The sequence below is a fragment of the Chiloscyllium plagiosum genome, chromosome 40 (assembly GCF_004010195.1).
Source record: "Chiloscyllium plagiosum isolate BGI_BamShark_2017 chromosome 40, ASM401019v2, whole genome shotgun sequence".
In the NCBI taxonomy this organism is placed as follows: Eukaryota; Metazoa; Chordata; class Chondrichthyes; order Orectolobiformes; family Hemiscylliidae; genus Chiloscyllium; species Chiloscyllium plagiosum.
Window position 1 is genome coordinate 11,092,344 of NC_057749.1, and position 20,453 is coordinate 11,112,796.

General features: G+C 41.4%; 1 protein-coding gene across 4 annotated transcripts in view; it reads right to left on the minus strand.

Annotated features, from left to right (window-relative positions):
• The window catches only part of LOC122542505 (leucine-rich repeat-containing protein 49), a 271,158-nt gene that overhangs the window by 148,278 nt on the left and 102,427 nt on the right, over positions 1-20,453 (minus strand). For 3 of the 4 annotated variants that reach the window (XM_043680301.1, XM_043680305.1, XM_043680303.1), the window contains one exon: positions 18,574-18,777. The exons of the other annotated variant lie outside the window; for it this stretch is intronic. In XM_043680301.1, the coding sequence (XP_043536236.1) occupies positions 18,574-18,777 (204 nt within the window). The remainder of the gene's footprint in view (positions 1-18,573; positions 18,778-20,453) is intronic. 4 annotated transcript variants of the gene reach the window in all.

A 20,453-nucleotide genomic window follows, 5' to 3' on the forward strand; every position in this document is an offset into this window, starting at 1 on the left:
CCATCATGAAGTCTACTTTTCTCTGTCTTGGATACACATTGGCTTTCCCAACAACTTGTCATTTTTGAATTCTTCTTCAGAGATATTTAAACCATTCCAAGTGACCCACTGAAAACCTTGCAACTAGCCTTATCTTCATATCCAGGCAGAATTGCATGTAACAAATATTTAGGAATAGCCAAATGGATCAGCCCTTTGGAACTGAAAGTTACATTCTCAAAGAATGCTGGCTTCTACAGTACAAAGAAATGCTTAAAAAGGTAAGGGTTATCACGGCTCCCATACCAACATCACCTAGCATCAACTGCTATCTTAAAAGGTTTTTCTGAAATTTGCAGAATGTCAGATTATTAAGATCATGATTGAATTTGACAATTACACAGTAAGACAATTATGGACTCTCAAAACATACTTAAGAAGGCAGCCCACACGTAACTTTGCTGTTTGTTTCAGTAAGTGTACAGTGAAGATAACCTGGAGTAAATTAGCTAGATTGACTACCAGGTTTTAAAACAGACAAACATTTATTCACAAAATTATGGAATGAAACACAAAGAACAGACTATAGAATACCCACAGAACTCAGTCTATCTAGACTTAATTATGTTGTTCTAAAAATAGACAACAGTTCCAATAAACAGAGTAAAACTGAAACAAAGGCTTACAGGTTGAAGTTAGAAGGGAAGAAGGAAAGAGAGTCCAGCAGCCTGTTTCACATGCACACATCCTGCTGTACTGAACTAAAAAACAAGAATTCAGCTTTCAGGACTGACCACTTCCCCTTTCTTTATACTAGGTTACTTCTAAAACATGAAAGCTATGGCCTAAAATCTCATATGTTTACATATAAACAAAAAAGTCTCTCAGTAAACCCTTTCATCTCTGTACCAAACCAGTCGCCTCAGAGCCCAAACTGTTTTATGACCCCGCTGAAAAAAAATCAAGGACAGCATCCTTAAGAAGGACCAGCTTTGTGACACCTCCCCCCCTTAAGAAAATGAACCATCAATATCCAAAGATGGCTTTTTTTTTATACCCTCAAAAAAAATTGGTTAGTACTCGAAAATACACATACACACTACACTGACAAAAAAAAAAATGCAAACATGCACAACCACATTCAAATTCAGGCCATGGTATACCCCCGCCACCGAATGCCTCCATATCTCATTCGAGTCTTTACAACGCATCGGTAATCACGTTTTTATAACCTGCCACATACACAATTGTCAAACTGAATGGCTGCAACATCAAGATCCATCTAAACAGTCTGGCATTCTTGTCCTTAAGTTTCTCCACAAACGTCAATGGGTTATGATCAGTGTATACAAACATCTCTGATGCGTTGCTGGTAATATAGATACTGAAATATTGTAATGTCAACACCAGCTCTTTCTGAAGAGTCGAATATCTCTGTTGATGAATGTTCAACTTTCTGGAAAAATACCCATTGGATCTTCCTATCCCTTCATCATCCTCCTGCAACAGCATTGCACCAGCACCAACATCCACATCAGTGGCATCAATTGCCACATTGAAAGGCTTTGCGTAATCAGGTGTGGCTAATACTGGGGCAGTGATTAACACAGTTTTTAGGCTGTAAAATGCCTAAAACTTCTGAAACTTCTTGCTCTCTTTTAACAATTCAGTGAGTGGAGAAGCTACACTGCTAAAATTTGGCACAATCCCAGGAACAGTAGTACTGCTCTTTTTGTCGACAGTGTGGGAAATTCCCCAATTACTTTCGTTTTCGCATCCCGTGGGGCCATTTGTCCATGTCCAATAACATGGCCCAGGAAGGTGACTTGGGCTTTGGCAAATTCATTTTTAGCTAGGTTTACCACCAAGCCTGCCTTCCGAAGTCAATCGAACAAGTCCGATAAATGCTGTAAATGTTCCTTCCATGAGTGACTAAAAAATCACCAGGTCATCAACATATACCACACAGATGGGCAATCCGGCCATGACATTATTAATTATTCTCTGAAATGTGGCTAGAGCGTTTTTCATATCAAATGGCATAACTTTGAACTGATATAGTTCATCTGACATTACAAAAGCTGAAACTGCCTTTGCTGTTTCTGACAAAGGTACCTGCCAGTAGCCTCTGAGCAAGTCCAACTTAGAAATCTAAGTTGCTTGTCCCGCCTTTTCGATACAGTCTTCTAACCATGGAATTGGACATGCATCAGTCTTTGTAACAGCATTGACTTTTTGATAGTCCACACATAACCGCTGGGTACCATCTGGCTTTGGCACCATGACTATGGGTGAGCTCCAGTCACTGTAACTCACTTCGATTATGCCATCTTGGGGCATGGGTTTTATCTCCTTCTGAACCTGTGCCAACTTTAGAGGGTTATGCCTATAAGGATGTTGCTTACTCGGAACAGCATCTCCTATATCTAAATCATGCACAATTAGGTTAGTACTTCCCAGTTGATTTCCGCATATCTCCCCATGTGATAGTATTAACTCTTTTAGGTCATTTCGATTTTCTTGTGGAAGGTAACTTAATAATTTATCCCATTTTTGATAACTTCCTCATTGTCCAATTCAGAATCCTCTGAACTTGGTTCTTCCTTCTGTGCTGTAATCATTAACACCTTCTCTTCTTGCTTTCCTTCCCTGTCAAAATATTTTTTGAGTATATTCACATGACCCACTCTGAGATTCCTTCCTAACTGGAGTCCCTATCAAGTAGTTCACCTCACTCAATTTCCTCTCAATTTGATATGGTCCACTAAACCTTGTTTTAAAGGTTCACCTATTAGTGGAATTAACACCAATACCTTATCCCCAGTGGCAAAATTGTGAATTTTTGATTTCTTATCCACTTTTTGTTTCGTTGTATGCTGCAATACTTTTAAATGTTGTCTAGCCAACTCCCCAGTTCTATTTAGTCGTTCTCTAAAATTTGACACATTGTCCAAATGGGTGGTCTCTGAATTCTGACTTGTTTATTTCTCCTTAATCAACTTTACTTCATGCCCAAACATTAATTCCAATGGACCGAATTTGGTCGATTCATTTGGTGCATCTCTGATTGCAAAAAGCACAAGTGAAACTCCCTAATCCCAATCATCCGGATAGTCCTGACCATAAACCCTTAACATGGTCTTTAATGTTTAATGCCATCTTTCTTGTGCTTCCTGTGATTCTGGATGGAACGCAGTAGCTTTGAATTGTTTTATTTCCAAGCTATCATAGTCTCCTTGAATAGTTTGGATGTGAAGTTTGACCTGTGATCTGACTGGCTCTCTTTTAGTAGTCCGTACCTAGAAAAACATTTGAGTGATTCTTCTCCAATCCTTTTAGCTGTGATATTGCATAATGGGACTGCCTCGACAAGTCTAGTCGATACATCCATTATTGTTAATAAATACTTATTCACACTTTTTTGTTTGAGGTAGGGGGCCTACACAATCAATCAAGACTCTTGTGAAAGGTTCCTCAAATGCTGGAATAGATATTAAAGGTGGTTTTATTACTGCCTGTGGGTTTTCCAATTAGCTGACACGTTGACACATCTGGCAAAATTCAACTACATCTTTGTACAGTCCAGGCCAGTAAAAATGTCTTTGCATTTTAGTCTGTGCTTTCCTCACCCCAAAATGACCTCAAGTGGTTGCTCATGCGTCACTCGCAGCATCTCCTTTCCATACCCTACAGGCAAAACAATCTGATGAACATCTACCCATTTCTCATCTGCTTAAATATGTGATGGTCTCCAATTCCTCATTAAGACATCATTTGATAAATAATAACACAGAGGGATGCATTCACTCTCCTCTTCTGTATATGCCTTTTGATTCAACTGCTTTAAGTTCTCATCTTTCTGCTGTAACTTAATAAGCTTAGCAGAGCTAAAGATACCTGCATGCTTACCTATTTGCTCCTATTTTGTCTCACTTATCTAATCAAAAAAAAGTATTTGATAATGCTATTTCAGCTTCCTTACCTGTGCCTTTTGACCTCTCCTGCTTCAGCTTGTGACTCTGTGATCTCATTACTACACAATCAGGGAAGATTCCCAAATAAGACTCCTGTAGTGCTTCAGATGGTTGAGTCTCCACTGGCTTTTCAACTAGAGTAGGCAGCACGCCTATCAGTGTGCTACATCATTTGCAAGGACAAACAGTATTCCAGGAGCTGAGAGTTTGTCCACCACTCCTACCACAAATTCTTCACTCTTTTCTGGACACTCGAGCCTCACTTTAAATAATTGAGCACTTTTTGTCTCACCATGGATTCCCGTTACCAGTACCTTTTCTGGCAATAGTCCTTCAGGAGTATATATATCCTCAACCTTCCGCATCTCAGACTGAGAGGATTCTGTGTCTTTTAATATAACCTATTTGCCTGCTACTCCTGGCCTATGTGAATAAACTTTATGCATGCATGTATATGTTTTTAAGCAGACCTGGCACTTCATCCTTAATCAACCTCTGATGCAGCTTTCTAGCTTCCACTGTACTTTCTGTTACCATGCCAACAAAGCTCCCAGGCTTGTCCTGTTTCCTACATCTGACTCTCTCCTAGCCCACCAACACTGTGATTTCATGTGGTTCGCTTTATTACTTTGAAAACACCGGAGCTTTTTACCTTCTTTGTCCCCTTCAAGGGTTTCCTATTTAGTGAGTTTTGAGAAGATTCGTAGCTCAGGTTGAGATTCTGGATACAGGTTTGCCCGCTGATTTGAAAGATTCATTTTCATCACCATTTGTGCACTTTCTATTTATATGTTTGAGTTTCCTTGGGTTGGTGATGACATTTCCTGTGGTGACATCATTTCCTATGGTGATGTCATTTCCTGTACTTTTTCTCAGGGGGTGGTAATTGGGATCCAAGTCAATGTGTTTGTTGATAGAGTTCTGTTTGGCGTGTCCTAGGATGGATGTGTTGCCCCAGTTGAAGATGACACCTTTGGCATCACTAAACAAAACAAATTTGAGGAAACCTTCAAGACCAACAATAATACCCTTACTGGCATAAAATTCACAACAGCGGAGGAAAACAACAACAAACTGCCATTCCTAGATGTCGCAGTAGAGCGCAACAGCCAATGAGAAACTTCAAACCAGCATCTACAGGAAAACAACACATAAGGACCAAATATTGAACTACAGAAGCAATCATCTGAACATCCACAAACGATGCTGCATTAGAACACTATTTCAATGAGCCACCACACACTGCAGCACAGAGGGGCTATGAAAAGTAGAGGAAAATCACCTACACAGTGTATTAAAAAAGAATGGGTACCCAATGAACACAGTCTGCCAATTTCTCAGCAACAGACCCTAACAAGCAGACAAAACACAGAAACCCTAGTCACTCTCCCCTACATCAAAGACATTTTGGAAGTGCCAGACTACTCAGACCCCTTGACCTCACGCTAGCCCACAAAGCCACCAACACACTAAAACAGCGGCCAATGAACTTGAAAGACCCTATACAGACAACATGCAAAACTAATGTCATTTATAAAATATCTTGCAAGAACTGTAACAAACACTACATTGGACAAACAGGCAGCAAACTAGCCACCAGGATACATGAATGTTAACTAGCCACAAAACGACATGACCCACTCTCACTAGTATCCTTACATACAAATGAGGAAGGACACCACTTTGACTGGGACAACACATCCATCCTAGGACAAGCCAAACAGAGATACACATGAGAATTCCTGGGCGCATGGCATTCCAACTGGAACTCTATCAACAAACACATTGACTTGGATCCCATTTACTACCCCCTGAGAAAAAGAACAGGTAATGACATCACCAACCCAAGGAAACTCAAACATATAAAGAGAAAGTGGGCTACACCACGTGAGGATTTCTTTTTATCCCAATTTCTATCCCTCATGGACTGAAATTGATTCTGGAAGCCAGGCTGTGTTTTATGGACCAGTTTATGGATAGTACACACTGCTGCTACTGCAACTGAGCGTCGTTAATGGAGGGAGTGGAAGTGATAACAATCAAGCAGATCGCTTTCTCTTGGATAGTGTCAAGTGTCTTAAGCATTCTTGGAGCTGCACCCATTCAGGCAAGTAGGAAGTATTTCAACACATTCCTGCCTTGTAGACAATGGACATGCTCTGGGGAGTCAGGAGGTGAGTTACTCGCCACAACCTTCCTGTCTTCTGACCTGCTATTGCAGCCACTGTTTATGTGGTGAGTCCAGAGTCAATGGTAACCCTAAGAATGTTGACAGTATGAGATTCGTTGATGGTGACACTAGTGAATGTCAAGGGCAATGGTTAGATTGTCTCTTATTGGAGATGGTCATTGCCTGGCATTTGTCTGGTGTGAATGTTACTTGCCAATTGTCAGCCCAAGCCTGGATATTGTCCTGATCTTGTTGTATTTCAACATGTACTACTCTAGTACTGAGAAGAACAAGGTAATTGATGAAGCATCTGAAAATGGTTGGGCCAATGACACCACCAATGAACTCCTGCAGAGACTTCCTAGCCCTGGGATGACAGACCTCCAACAACCACAATCATCTTCCTAGGTGTCAGGGATGACTCCAACCAGCAGAGAGTTTGCTCCCGGTTATCCATTAATTCCAGTTTTGCTAGGACACCTTGATGGTAAACTCGGTCAAATGCAGCCTTGACGTCAAGAGCTGGCACTCTCACCTCACCTCCAGAATTCAACTCTTTTGTCCATGTTTGAACCAGCCTGTAGTGGGCTCAGGAGATGAGTGACCCTGGTGGAACCAAAATTGGGCACTATTGATGAGACCATCACTTTACTGATGATCAAGTGTAGACTGATGTGTATTGGCTAGAATGTGTCCTGCTTTCTGTGTGCGGGACGTATCTGGGCAATCTTCCACATTGTCAGGTAGATGCCAGTGTTCTAACTGTACTGGAACAGCTTGGCTAGGGGAGTGGCAAGTTCTGCAGCACAAGTCTTAAGTACTATTGCTGGATGTTGTCAGCACCCATAACCTTTGCAGTACCCAGTTTCTACAACCGTTTCTTGACATCACATGGAGTGAATCAAATTGGCTGAAGACTGGTAACTGTAATGCTGGGGATACTGGAGGAGGCTGTAGATAGCTATGAATGCTTCAGCCTTATCTTTTGCACTGATGTATTGGGCTCTTCCATCATTGAGAATGGAGATTCTTGTGGAACATGCTCCTTCTGCAGTGAATTGTTTAATTGTCCATCAAGATTCACAACTGGACGTGGCTGGGCTCCAGAGTTTAGATCTGATCTAATGGTTATGGGATTACTTAGCTCTATCACTTGCTACTTATGTTGTTTGGCATGCAAGTAGTCCCTGTTTGGCAGCTTCATTTTTAGATCTGCCTGGTGCTGCTTCTAGCATACCCTCCTGCATTCTCAACTGAACCAGGGTTGATCCCCTGGCTTGGATGGTAATGGTTGAGTCAGGGATCTGGACTCTAAGGTTGCAGATTGCATTATGGTACAATTCTGCTGCTGTTGATGGCCCACAGCACTTTGTGTATGCCCAGCTTTGAGTTGCCAGATAAAGTCTGTCCATTTAGCATGATGATAATGTCATAACATGATAGTGGTTATTCTCAATGTGAAGGTGGGACTTCATCTCTATAAGGACTGTGCAGCGGTCACTCTAATTGATACTGACATAGACAGATGCCAGCAACTTGGTAATGATGATGAGGTCAAGTATGTTTTTCCCTCTTGTTGGTTCCCTCACCATCTGATCCAGTTCAGCCATTATGTCCTTGAGGACCTGACCAGCTTGATCAACAGTAGTGCTGTTGCCAAGCCACTCTTGGTGGACATTGAAATCCGCCAGCCAGACTGCATTTTACACTCTTGCCACCCTCAGCCCTGCAAGTGGTGTTCAATAATGGTGGAGTATTGTTACATCAGTGGAAGACTGTATGTTGTAATCATCAGAAGGTTGCCTTGTCAGTGTTTAACCTGGAGCCATGTGACTCCATGCGATCCAGAATCAATGTTGCGGATTCCCAGGGCAACTCTCTCCAGACTGTACACTACTGTACTGCCAACTCTGCTGGGTTTGTCCTACTAATGAGACAGGACATATCCAGGGATGGTGATGGTGGAATCTGGACATTGTCTATAAGGAATGATTCTGTGAGTATGACTATGTCAGGCTATTGTTTGACTGTTCTGTGAGACAGTTCTCCCAATTTTGACACTGGCCCCCAAATCTCAGTAAGGAGGACCTTGCATGGCTATTTCTGCGGTTGTCTTTTCCAGTGCCTTACTCTGTCCAGTTTCATTTCTTTGTTGAGACAGCAGTGATTGATATAACTGAGTGGCTTGCTAGACCATTCCAGATGGCATGAAAAGCATGTCACAGAGAAATAGAGACGCACAGCATGGAAACAAATCCTTTGGTGCAACTCACCCATACTCACCAGATACCCTAAACCAAAGCAGTCCTATTTTCCAGCATTTGGACCACATCCCTCTAAACTCTTCCGATTCATGTTGTACTTGGAACTATGATGTTGTGGGCATTAGAAATTGGATATCACAGGAGCAGGAATGGTTGTTGGATGCTCCAGGATTTAGACGGTTCAAAAGGAATGGTGGAGTAGCAAATAGTTGAGTGGACTGTCAGAGAATACAGCAGAATACAGACAGATTGGAGATTTGGCAGAGAAGTGGCAGGTGGAGTTCAATCCAGGCAAATGCAAAGTGATGCATTTTGGAAGATCGAATTCCAGAGCGAACTATACAGCAAATGGAAGAGCCTGGAGAAAACTGATGTCCAGAGAGACCTGGGTGTTCAGGTCCATTGTTCCCTGAAGGTGGCAATGCAGGTCATTCCCTCAACGTTTCCCCTCTCAATTTGAATTCGTGACTCCTAGTAATCGAGTCCCCCATGCTCGGAAAAAGCTTCTTACTATCCACCCTGCCAATACCTTTTATGATTTTGTAGACCTCAATCAGGTCCCCCATCAACCTCTGTCTTTCTAATGGAAATAATCCTAATCTGCTCAATCTCTCTTCATAGCTAGTGCCCTCCATGCCAGGCAACATCCTAGTGAACCTCTTCTGCACCCTCTCCAAAGCATCCACATCCTTTTGGTAATGTGGCGACCAGAACTGTACGCAGTTTTGCAAATGTGGCCGAACTAAAGTCTTATACAGCTGTCACATGACCTGCCAATTCTTGTACTCAATACCCTGTCCAATGAAGGAAAGCATGCTCTTCTAAAGAAGACAGAAGGTAGTCGTAGATGGACAGTATTCAGCCTGGAGCTTGGTGGCCAATGGTAGTCTGCAGGAATCTGTTATGGGTCTCTGCTCTTTGTGATTTTGATAAATGACTTGGGTGAGGAAGTGGAAAAGTGGGTTAGTGACTTTGCTGATGACACGAACGTTGGTGGAATGGTGAATAGTGTGGAGGGCTGTTGTAGGTTGCAGTGGGACATTGACATGATGCAGAATTGTGCTGAGAAGTGGCAGATGGAATTCAAGTCAATATCAAGTGATTCATTTTGGAAGGTCAAATTTGAATGCAGAATACAGAGTTAAAGGCAGGATTCTTTTTCAGAGGGATTTTGGTGTCCAAGTCCATAGATTCCCTCAAAGTTTCCAGCCAAGTTTAAAGGGTTGTTAAGAAGACACTTGATGTGTTGGCTTTCATTAGCAGGGGGGATTGAGTTTAAGAGCTGTGATGTAATGCTGCAGCTCTATAGAACCCTGGTTAGACCACACTTGGAATATTGTGTTCAGTTCTGGTCATCTCATTATAGGGAGGATGTGGAAGCTTTAGAGAGGGTGGAGAGGAGATTTACTGAGATGCTGCCTGGATGGAGGGCATGTCTTATGAAGAACGATTGAGGGAGATAGGGCTTTTCTCATTGGAGTGAAGAAGGGTGAGAGGTGACGTGATAGAGGTGTACAAGATGATGAGAGGCATAGATAGAGTGAATGGTCAGAGGCTTTTTCCCAGGGTGGAAATGGCTATCACGGGGGGCATAATTTAAGTGACTGTAGGAAGATGTAGGGGAGATGTCAGAGGTTGGTTCTTTACACAGAGAGTGTTGGGTGCGTGAAATGCATTGCCAGCAATAGTAGTAGAGTCAGATACATTAGGGACATTTAAGCAACTCTTGGATGGGCACATAGACGATCATAAATTGAAGGATATGTAGGTTAGTTTGATCTTAGAGTAGGATAAAAGATCAGCACAATATCAAGGGCCGAAGGGCCTGTACTATGTTGTATTATTTTATGTTCTACATTCATGTACCCCTCCAGACACCTTTTAAATGTTGTTATTGTACCAGTCTCCACAACACCTCTGGAAGCTCGTTCCATACACGCACCATCCTCTGCATGAAAATTATTGCCTTTTGGGTCCCTTGTAAATCCTTCATCTCTGACTTTGTGTTTTGGACTCCCCCCCCACCTAGGGAAATGACCTTGGCTATCCACCTTACCCATACCACTCATGATTTTATAAACCTCTATAAGGTCATCCCTCAGCCTCCAACACTTGAGGAAAAATAGAACGAGCCTATTCAGCCTCTCCCTATAGTTCAAAACCTCTAACCCTGGCAATATCCTTGTCAATATTTTCTTCATCCTATCAAGTTTCACAAAATATTTCCAAGAGGAGGGAATCCAGAATTGAACGCAGTATTCCAATAGTAGCCTAACCAATGTCTGGTACAGCTGCAACATGACCTCCCAACTCCTACACGAAAGCACTGATTTATAAAGGCAAGCATGCCAAACATCTTCTTCACTACCCTGTCTGCTGGTGACTCCACTTTCAAGGAATTACGAAGAAACAGCCAGAGGTCTCTTTGTTCGGTAACACTCCCCAGGACATTACCATTAAGTGTATAAGTCCTGCTCAGACTTGCCTTACCAAAATGCAGCACTTCACATTTATCTAAATTAAACTCCATCTGCCATTCCTAGGTCCATTGGCCTTTTGGTCAAGGTCCCATTGTTCTCTGAGCTAATCTTCTTCACTATCCACTACACCTCCAATTTTGTCATCTGCAAACTTACTAACCATTTGTCCTGTATTTATATTCATTTTATTTAATAAATAACAAAACTCAGTGAACCCAGCGCTACTCCTTGTGACACACTGCTGATCACAGACCTCTAGTCCAAAAAGCAACATTTCTCCACCATTCCCTATCTTCCACCTTTGAGCCAATTTTCTATTCAAACTGCTAGCTCTCCACGTATTTCATGTGATTTACACTTGCTAACCAGTCTACCATGCAGAACCTTGTTGAACATTTTGGTGAAGTCCATATTATACAGCATTCTCCATTCTGCATTCCTCAGTCTTCTTCGTCACTTTTTCAAAAAATTCAATCAGGTTGGTGAGACATGATTTCCCATGCACAACGCCATGTTGATTATCCTCAATCAACCTTTGTCTTTCCAAATACATGTAAATTCTGTTCCTAAGAATCTCCTCCAACAACTTATCCATCACTGATGTCAGGCTCATTGGTCTGTAGTTCCCTGGCTTTTCCTTAACACCTTTCTTAAATAATGGCACCACATTAGTCAACTTCTAGTCCTCACCAATGGCTATCAATGATACAAATATCTCAGCAAGGGGCCCAATAATCACTTACCTAACTCCTGGGGTATATGTAATCAGGTCCTGAGGATTGATCTACTCTTATGCATTTTAAGACATTCAGCACCTCTTCCTCTGTAATATGGACAATTTCCAAGATATCACGATTTATTTCCCCAAGTTCTCTAGCTTCCATATCATTCTCCACAAAATCCCTGATGCAAAATACCCATTTAGTATCTCACCCATTTCCTGCGATTCCACACAAAGGCGACCTTGTTGATCTTTAAGGGGCCCTATTGTCTCTCTAGTTTGTCCTTTATAAATCTGTAATTTAAAGTTTATCTAATTTTTGTGTAATATTTCCTCATGTCTGTCAGTTCATCACTGGGTGACACTTCTTAAAATTTGGGGTAGCCCTTTTCAGTACTGAGATGAGGATATATTTTCTCTCAGAGGATTATGTAACTTTGGAACTCTGCCTTAGAAGACTATGGAGGCAGGGACATTCTTTATTTTTAAGACAGATAGATCCTTGCCATGCAGGAAAATCAAATATTAGCCAGGGCAAATGGGAATATGGTATTCAAAATACAAACAGATCAGCCGTGATCTTATTTAATGATGGAGGGTTCATGGAAGGAATGGTCTATTTCACATGTTCATATTTCTAGTTGCTTTTGAGAGTTATGGTGAATTGGCTTTTGAACAATTGTGGTCTGTATGATACTATAAAAGAACCACTATTTTTTGTTTGGACTTGTGACGATGCTGTGGCTTTAAGAAGTCATTTTGTCTTGGGTTTTTTATTTGGAGTGAGGTTGTAAGGCTGAGTCAGCGGGCAGTCTTCTAAAACCCATAGAATAAACAGCTTGTGAGGCCTTGGGTTTTTTTTTTAAACAAAGTTGGAACAATAGAAGCAGCTTGGCTGGGTATAGTCAGCTCTCACAGACCAGGCTTTCTTTTTTTTTAAGTGTTTAGGTTTAGCTTTAAGCAGTTGCTGTTGTGGGCTTGAAGAAGTAGAAGCTATCTTTTCTCTCTGTTGGTTACAACTAGAAGCTGGTATATCTCTCTGCTGCTGGATTACCTGTGAGACAAATTTATTTTTCTGAATTTGCCTTTTTGCCAAGGGGTGTTTATGGCACATTACCATATACTGGAACAGTTAATTAGTAATAGTTACTGTATTTATTATTCTGTTAAGCTTTCCCATAGAGTTATTACTCTAAATTCTTTTTCTTTGGTGGTATTTTGTGTTTAGATAAATTATTTTGCTTAATATCGAGTAGCTTGACCGAATGAATTGTATCTAGAACACAGCACATTACACCTGCCATTAAATTAACAAAAAGTTAGGGTTTAGGCTACCTTCTTAAAATATTTTAAGGGAGTCTGGCCTCGTCCATAACAGACTGTAAACTGAAAAATGAAAGATGCGCTGCTACATAGATAAATATACCAAGAAACCGCCTGCTGAAGGAGGAGTGCTCCGAAAGCTAGTGCTTCCAAATAAACCTGTTGGACTGTAATGTGACATTGTGCAATTTTTAACTTTGTACCAAGAAAGACTTTGAAACTTGAAGATCAAGGGGGATTGCATTTTGCTGCACAAGATTATTACTTTTGAAGTAATGAAGTGGATACTGAATAAACAGAGTGACAGCAGGGATCTTTGAGTTAAGGGAAAACTGCATAATGATTGCCTTCAGATTAGTCCTACAGCAGTTTGTTGCAGACTTGTGAGTGCAGTGCATTCAGAGAAATCCAGAAGCCTGCAAACAAGAAGAACTTCTGACCACCTCTCTCTGCAGGTGAAAAAGACAAAATTGAAGGCTCTAAAAATAAAGATTTGAAGACAAAATAAAACATACGTCTAACCTAATGAGTTACTCAACTGAAGACTGACCATCACCCTGCAGGCAACATTGGTTTTTTTGTGGTCATGGTGACAATCAAAAGATCTCTGAGAAACACTTCATCCCACACTTCTGGTATGGACTCTTTTGCGTTTAATAGTCTGTTTTTATTTCTTTAATTCATGAACAAATGTGTGTGTGTTTGGGTTTGAAAAGGATAGGTTTTAAGTTGCATTGTAGTAATGAGTAATTCATTTCTGTTTTGGCTGCTTATAATAAATAGTTACTTTCCTGTTAATGACAAAACCTGGTCTGAATTACTTATGTCTTGAACAGGAGCCAATCAGGCAAACTGATCATCTTGGTGACTTAATTAGACAATTAGTTAGATGTTGTGTGAAATTGTGCAGCTCGATTATTGGCACACCCAATAATATTTGTAGTTCTGTTAGAAAGGAAAATAATTAATGCAAAACTTGCATATAACATTTCATAGAGCTTGGTACATCTTCAGGAGGAAGCTCAAAATGTCACAATAACCCCAGGCATCACATTTCCCCTTGTCAGTGGCAATTAAATTGCTACCACTATTTACTGAGAATATAATACAGATAAGGAGAAAGAAAAATACTTCAAAATCAAAAAGGATAATAATTACACAATTTATTCAGTTTACTGGGCATTTCTTCCACAAAAGTAGCTTATTGCAGTCAGAAATCACACAGTCAGAATCCAAATCATTATTGCAGTCACTATACCACTTGTAGGCTGTGGCACCAACTTGGCTTACCTAAGGAAGGCAAGTATGTGTATGAAAGCTATGACGAAGACAGCTTGAAGAGCACTATCCAACTGTTGGCTTAACAGCTCATAGAAATCCCCAAGGCCCTTAAAAAACATAATCAAAATGAAAAGACAGAATAAAAACAATACCGGGAGAAACCGAAGGTTTGGTCAGATGTTGAATTTAACAGGAGAAGTAAAGCAACCTAAGGACAGAATTAAAAAGCAAGGTTTAAGTGTTTGATGTCATCAAAACTGAAACTGAGGTGGTAAAAGTGTTCTGCACAAGAGGATAGAGATGATTAAAATGAGAGCTTTGGGCTGGGAACCTGTTGTAAGGCGGAGTCGGAGAGAATGAGATACATCAATGAGTGTTAGATTTGAGAACGCTAGGGTTTGGAAGATACTGTAGATCAGTGAAGATAGGGGTGGGACAGGATTTGGGAAGTGAAGATTTAGATAAGCTAAAGTTTAAACTATAGAAAATGGAGGTCAGCCTGGAGAACACTGGAATTGTTAATGCTAGTAGTGACATAGAGATGAGAGCCGAAAATGTGTTGCTGGAAAAGCGCAGCAGGTCAGGCAGCATCCAGGGAACAGGAGAATCGACGTTTCGGGCATAAGCCCTTCTTCAGGAATCCTGAAGAAGGGCTTATGCCCGAAACGTCGATTCTCCTGTTCCCTGGATGCTGCCTGACCTGCTGCGCTTTTCCAGCAACACATTTTCAGCTCTGATCTCCAGCATCTGCAGACCTCACTTTCTCCACATAGAGATGAGAACCAATATTATGGAGATGGGAATTAAGTGGGTTTTAATCATGGACAGAACATAGGCCTACAAGAACATGGAAAAGACATCAAGGTTACTCATCTCGAGAGAGTGGTTAGTAAGTGGAGTAAAATCTGTGGTATCCATGCAGGGCAACAGCAATAATTACTGTCTTGCTGATAGGAAGGGATCAGAGGTAGCGGGTAAGAGGAGGTGGGGTTAGTTCATTCAAAACATTATGTTGAACAAGCTGACTCAGAGCACGAGGACAGTAAAACAATGTGGTTGAGGAGTGAAATTGGTAAACAATACTTTATATTGCACATTTTTTCAGTGCAAATTGGATTTAATACGATTGAAGAATTTTAACCATTATTTGTAGAATGCGAACTATCCCTACCTGTATTGGCTATAACGCGATTCCGACCCCATTAGTTTAAACGGCCCAGCTATTGTGTGATTTTCTTATAAAGCGAGAACGCATGAGAACAGAACTATTGCATTATTTCAGAAGCCACCATACCATACAATTGTAAACTAGTTTCACGCATGAATATGTTGTTACCAGAAGCCAGAAGAAGGAGGAGTCAGCAAATAGGAAGCCGTTTTGCCATTCAATGGAATTGTGATCTAACCTAAACATACCCGCCTTTGTCACACATTACTTAGTATGTAGGTGAGGAAATGGAGAATAAGGTTAAATCCACATGGAACACTGCAACTGATGCAACCTCAAGTGATGCTATGGTGATGAAAAATAAAGTAACCACTCAAGATCTTCTGGCTGCAGTTGGAGAGGTGGAGTAGAACCAAGCTGAGGAAAGCACCATAAAGTTAGGCAACATAGAGAGCTGTAGAAAAGGGATGGTGCAGTCAACATATCAAGGACTGGTGTTAGGTCAAGAAAGATGAAGTGTGAAAGTGCACCGTGGTTACAGTCATAGAAAAGAATCCTTCAGATCATTTCAGTGTTGCAATTGGAGCAGAAACTTGATTATTGAGGTTGAAACATGAAGTTATGGAAAAGATATGTACAGACTTGAAAACACATTCAAGATTTTAGGAGAGGGAAAGGAGGTTGGAAGTAGAGTGATAGTTTAAAAGGACTGAATTAAGGGCAATTTTTGAAATATTATCAACCTGAAATACTAACTCTATTTCACACTCCACAGATCCACTAATTCTGCAGAATAATTCCAGCATTTCTGTTTTTCATTGAATCACAGAACTCTTACAGTGTGGAAACAGGCCATTCAGCCCATCAAGTCTGCACTGACCCTCCAAAGAGCATCCTATCCAGACCCAACCCTCTATCCCCATAACCCTGCATTTACTTTCGCTAGCCCATCTAACCTACACATACCTAGATACTATAGGCAATTTAGCATTGCCAATCCACCGAGCGTGCACATTTTTGGACTGTTGGCGGAAACCGAGTACCCAGAGGAAACCACACAGACATGAGAACATGCAAACTGCACACAGATGGATATCCGTAGGGTGGAATCGACTTGGGTCCCTGGCACTGACAGCAGTGCTAACCACTGTGCCACCATGTCATTTTTGGTTTGTTTCTTTTTGATGTTGGAAAGTGGATAGTGGTTTTAAAGGTAGAATGTTACAGCGGAGGAGAGGAGATATTTTACATTTATGATAAGAGTAGGCATGAGGGGACAGGAAGAGGTTCAATAGACTGGAGTTTATTAGAAATGGGGTGGGGAGGAAGAGCTGGATCTCATTCGCTTTTATTTACTCATATTATAAACATTCCACATAAAGTTGTCTCTAAATGTAACAGAATTTCAGTTTACGTGTTTTAAACACAGCTTTCATGTAGACATTTAAATAAAAGCTACCATCTTCAGTTGTTACATCAGAATGAATGATCAGTTGTGAGACAAATAGGGTAAAAGAGGACAAAACAGACACTTTGCTCACATTTATCTTTGCTCACAACAGTTAGAAATGTTAGCATCTGAAAATTATGGACAGATGAAGATCTCCTGCTGGTCTGTACAGCCTACACCTTGATGATTTTCATGCCACAATATATATCAACAGCCACATAGAATCAGGTACTCTTTTGATCAGATTAAAAACCCCAGGCTAGTTGAGAGGCAAGAAAAAGACAAGTCCTCTTACATTGAGTGAACAGTGAAGAAGGTTATCTACAATTACAAAAACATCCTAATCAACTGGGTCAATGGAATGAGGAGTGGCAGATGGAATTTAATTTGAATAAATGCGAGGTATTGTGTTTTGGCCATACAAACAAGGACAGGACTTATACAATCAACTAAAGGGCCCTGGCTAGTGTTGGGGAGATTTCACTGGGGTGTTTAATGTAGGGCTAGGGAGGGTGACACTTCCAGCCCTGAAATGGTTAACAACAGTCAAGCGAGCTGCTGCAGGCGACTGCATGACTGCTGGAGCTTGTAAGGGATATGCATAATGTTAATTAAATCTTGGAGCCTGTAAATACCAGCCAGTATCAATTGCCCCATCGAAACTCGGGATTAATAAAGAAACCGATCGGAATCTGTAACTGTTAGACAAGTGTGAATTGCTCTATCAGAACCTGTAACTAGTGAGTGTGAATGGCTCTATTTAAGTCTAAAGTTCATAAGTGTAATTGTCAATTTAGTTAAACTGAAACTATTGAAAATGGCTAGCCTGTCAGACACATAGTAATTCCTTGAAACAATGAACTATTGAATACGGGATCAGAACCGCTCCCGGGGATGGCTGAGCCATTGTCAAGCACAGCAGGAGCTGGACAGGCACTTCGATGCGGCCAATAGGAGGACGGATCCCCAGCGCACGCAGATGAATGGACCAATGGGGAAGGCGAACTGACCGGGGACTCCAGGCAGCGCGAAGTATAATTGTGTCAAGTTTGAACGAGAAGGGAGAACGCCTTCTCCAACGAATGCAAGCTTGTAGATTCGTTGTACCAGTTAAGATTCTGTGAATAAACTGCTGTCTGCGTCTAACCATAGTTGCCAGTGTGAGTCTCTCCTTCCGAAAGAACACGCAAAGACGGGACCCCGCGGGTCCGTCTTAACAGTAGTTATTTGAAATTTGTGTCACAGGTAGACAAGGTGGATACCTATCTATTCACTGCCCTCTCCAATGGTCAGTTATATTCCTCTCTGTCCCTCACCTCTATCCAAGGCCCTAAAGGAGCCTTCCACATCCAAAGTTTTACTTGCACATCCACCAATATCATTTATTGTATCCGTTGCTCCCAATGCGGTCTCCTCTACATTGGGGAGACTGGACGCCTCCTAGAGAGCGCTTTAGGGAACATCTCCGGGACACCCGCACTAATCAACCAAACCGCCCCGTGGCCCAACATTTCAACTCCCCCTCCCACTCTGCCGAGGACATCGAGGTCCTGGGCCTCCTTCACCACCGCTCCCTCACCACCAGACGCCTGGAGGAAGAACGCCTCATCTTCCGCCTCGGAACACTTCAACCCCAGGGCATCAATGTGGACTTCAACAGTTTCTTCAACAGGTCTGTTTCCAAGCTGTATGACTCTTATTTATTTGCCTGGTTAAGTGACAAAACAATCTCCTTCCTGTACTCACTAATGAATGTTTTATACCTGTTTTTGCCCAACATAAGGACACGAAGCGACTTCAGAGAAGAAAGACCAGAGATTTCCTCAATCCGATTGTTGTAAAGGTCCAAGAAAATAAGGCGTCGGAGACTGGAGAGGTGTTGAATTTGAGTGATGAGATTGTGCTGGAAATTCAACAAACGAAGTTGCTGCTCACCTTCCAGAATCGGACAGACTGTTAGGTTTCGCCTGGATAACAATTAACAATATAAAACTGCTGATGGTCAAAAATGCATTGCGAGTAAACTGTAGTCTACAAAAAGGCTTCCTTTTTCAACAAGTAGTGCAAATTAATTGAAAACTATATTGTTAGCTCAAGTAAAAGGTTAATATTGCATCCCAGAATTGTTACACTTCGTAAGGGGGCTATTCAGCCTATTGTGTCTGCACCGACTCTCTGAGCATGTGGACTTAGTGTCAAACTCAAGTCTTTTGCCATAACTCAGCACTTAAGTCTGTTTTAAAATCAGCTAATGGTTTTTTTGAATGCCTCAATTGAACCCACTTCTACCGACTTTGCAGATAGTGCATTCCCAAACCTGGACCACTAACTGCGTGCAGAGGTTTGTTTTCAACTCTCATTTGCTTCTTTTGCAAACCACTTAAAATCCATGTCTTCTGGTTCTCAATTCCTTTATCAGTTGGACAGTTTCCCCCCAACTACTCTGTTCAGACATATGATCAATGTGAAAACATTTGCCAAATCTCCCCTTAGGCTCCTCCTTTCAAGGAAAACACTCCCAACTTCACCAATTTATCCTCGCATAACTGAACGTTTCCATCTTTGGAACTATTCATATAAAGCTCTTACGCAATTTTTAAAAAATTCATTTGTGTGATGTGGGTGTTGTTAGCTGGCCAGCATTTATTGCCCATCCCTAGTTGCCCTTGAGAATGTGGTGGTGAGCTGCCTTCTTGAACCACTACAGTCCACCTGCTGTAGGTTGACTCACAATGCCATTACGGAGGGAATTTCAGGATTTTGACCCAGTGACAGTGAAGGAACAGCAATATATTTCCAAGTCAGGATGGGAAGTGGCTTGAAGGAGAACTTGAAGATAGTAGTATTCCCATGTATCTGCTGTCCTTGTCTTTCTAGATGGAAGTGATTGTGGGTTTGGAAGGTGTTTTCTGATGATCTTTGGTGAAGTTCTGCAATGCAGTTTGTAGGTAGTATACACTGCTGCTGAGCATCAATAGTGGAGACAGTGACTGTGGATTTAGTGCCAATTAAATGGGCTATTTTGTCTTGGATGGCATCAACCTTCTTGAATGTTGCTGGAGCTGAACTCATTTAGGCAAGTGGGGCGTTTTCCATCACATTCCTGACTTGTGTTTTGTAGATGATTTACAGACTTCAGAGAGTCAGGGGGTGAGTTACTCTCAGTATTCCTAGCCTCTGACCTACTTTTAAAGACATTGTGTTTATGTGGTGATGTGGAGATGGATTGGACTGGATTGGACAAGGTGAAAGAGGTACAAACAATGACTCCTGATGAAGGGCTTTTGCCCAAAACGTCGATTTCGAAGCTCCTTGGATGCTGCCTGAACTGCTGTGCTCTTCCAGCACCACTAAAGGTGAAAGATCACACGACACCAGGTTATAGCCCAAGAGGTTTATTTGAAACACTAGCTTTCGGAGCACTGCTCCTTCATCAGGTGTTAGTGAGAGAGGAAGACCTTCGACACAGAATTCATAACGAAAAGATCAAAAGGTCATACAATTCGTGCGAATGTACTAAATACACATAAGATGGCTCTCAAATATTTAACCAGTTAGAATGGAGGTGCAAGTTTGATTGATTAATATGTAAATCCCAGAATTTCTTTCAAATCACTGCCCCAAGCAACTTAAGGTGTTATCA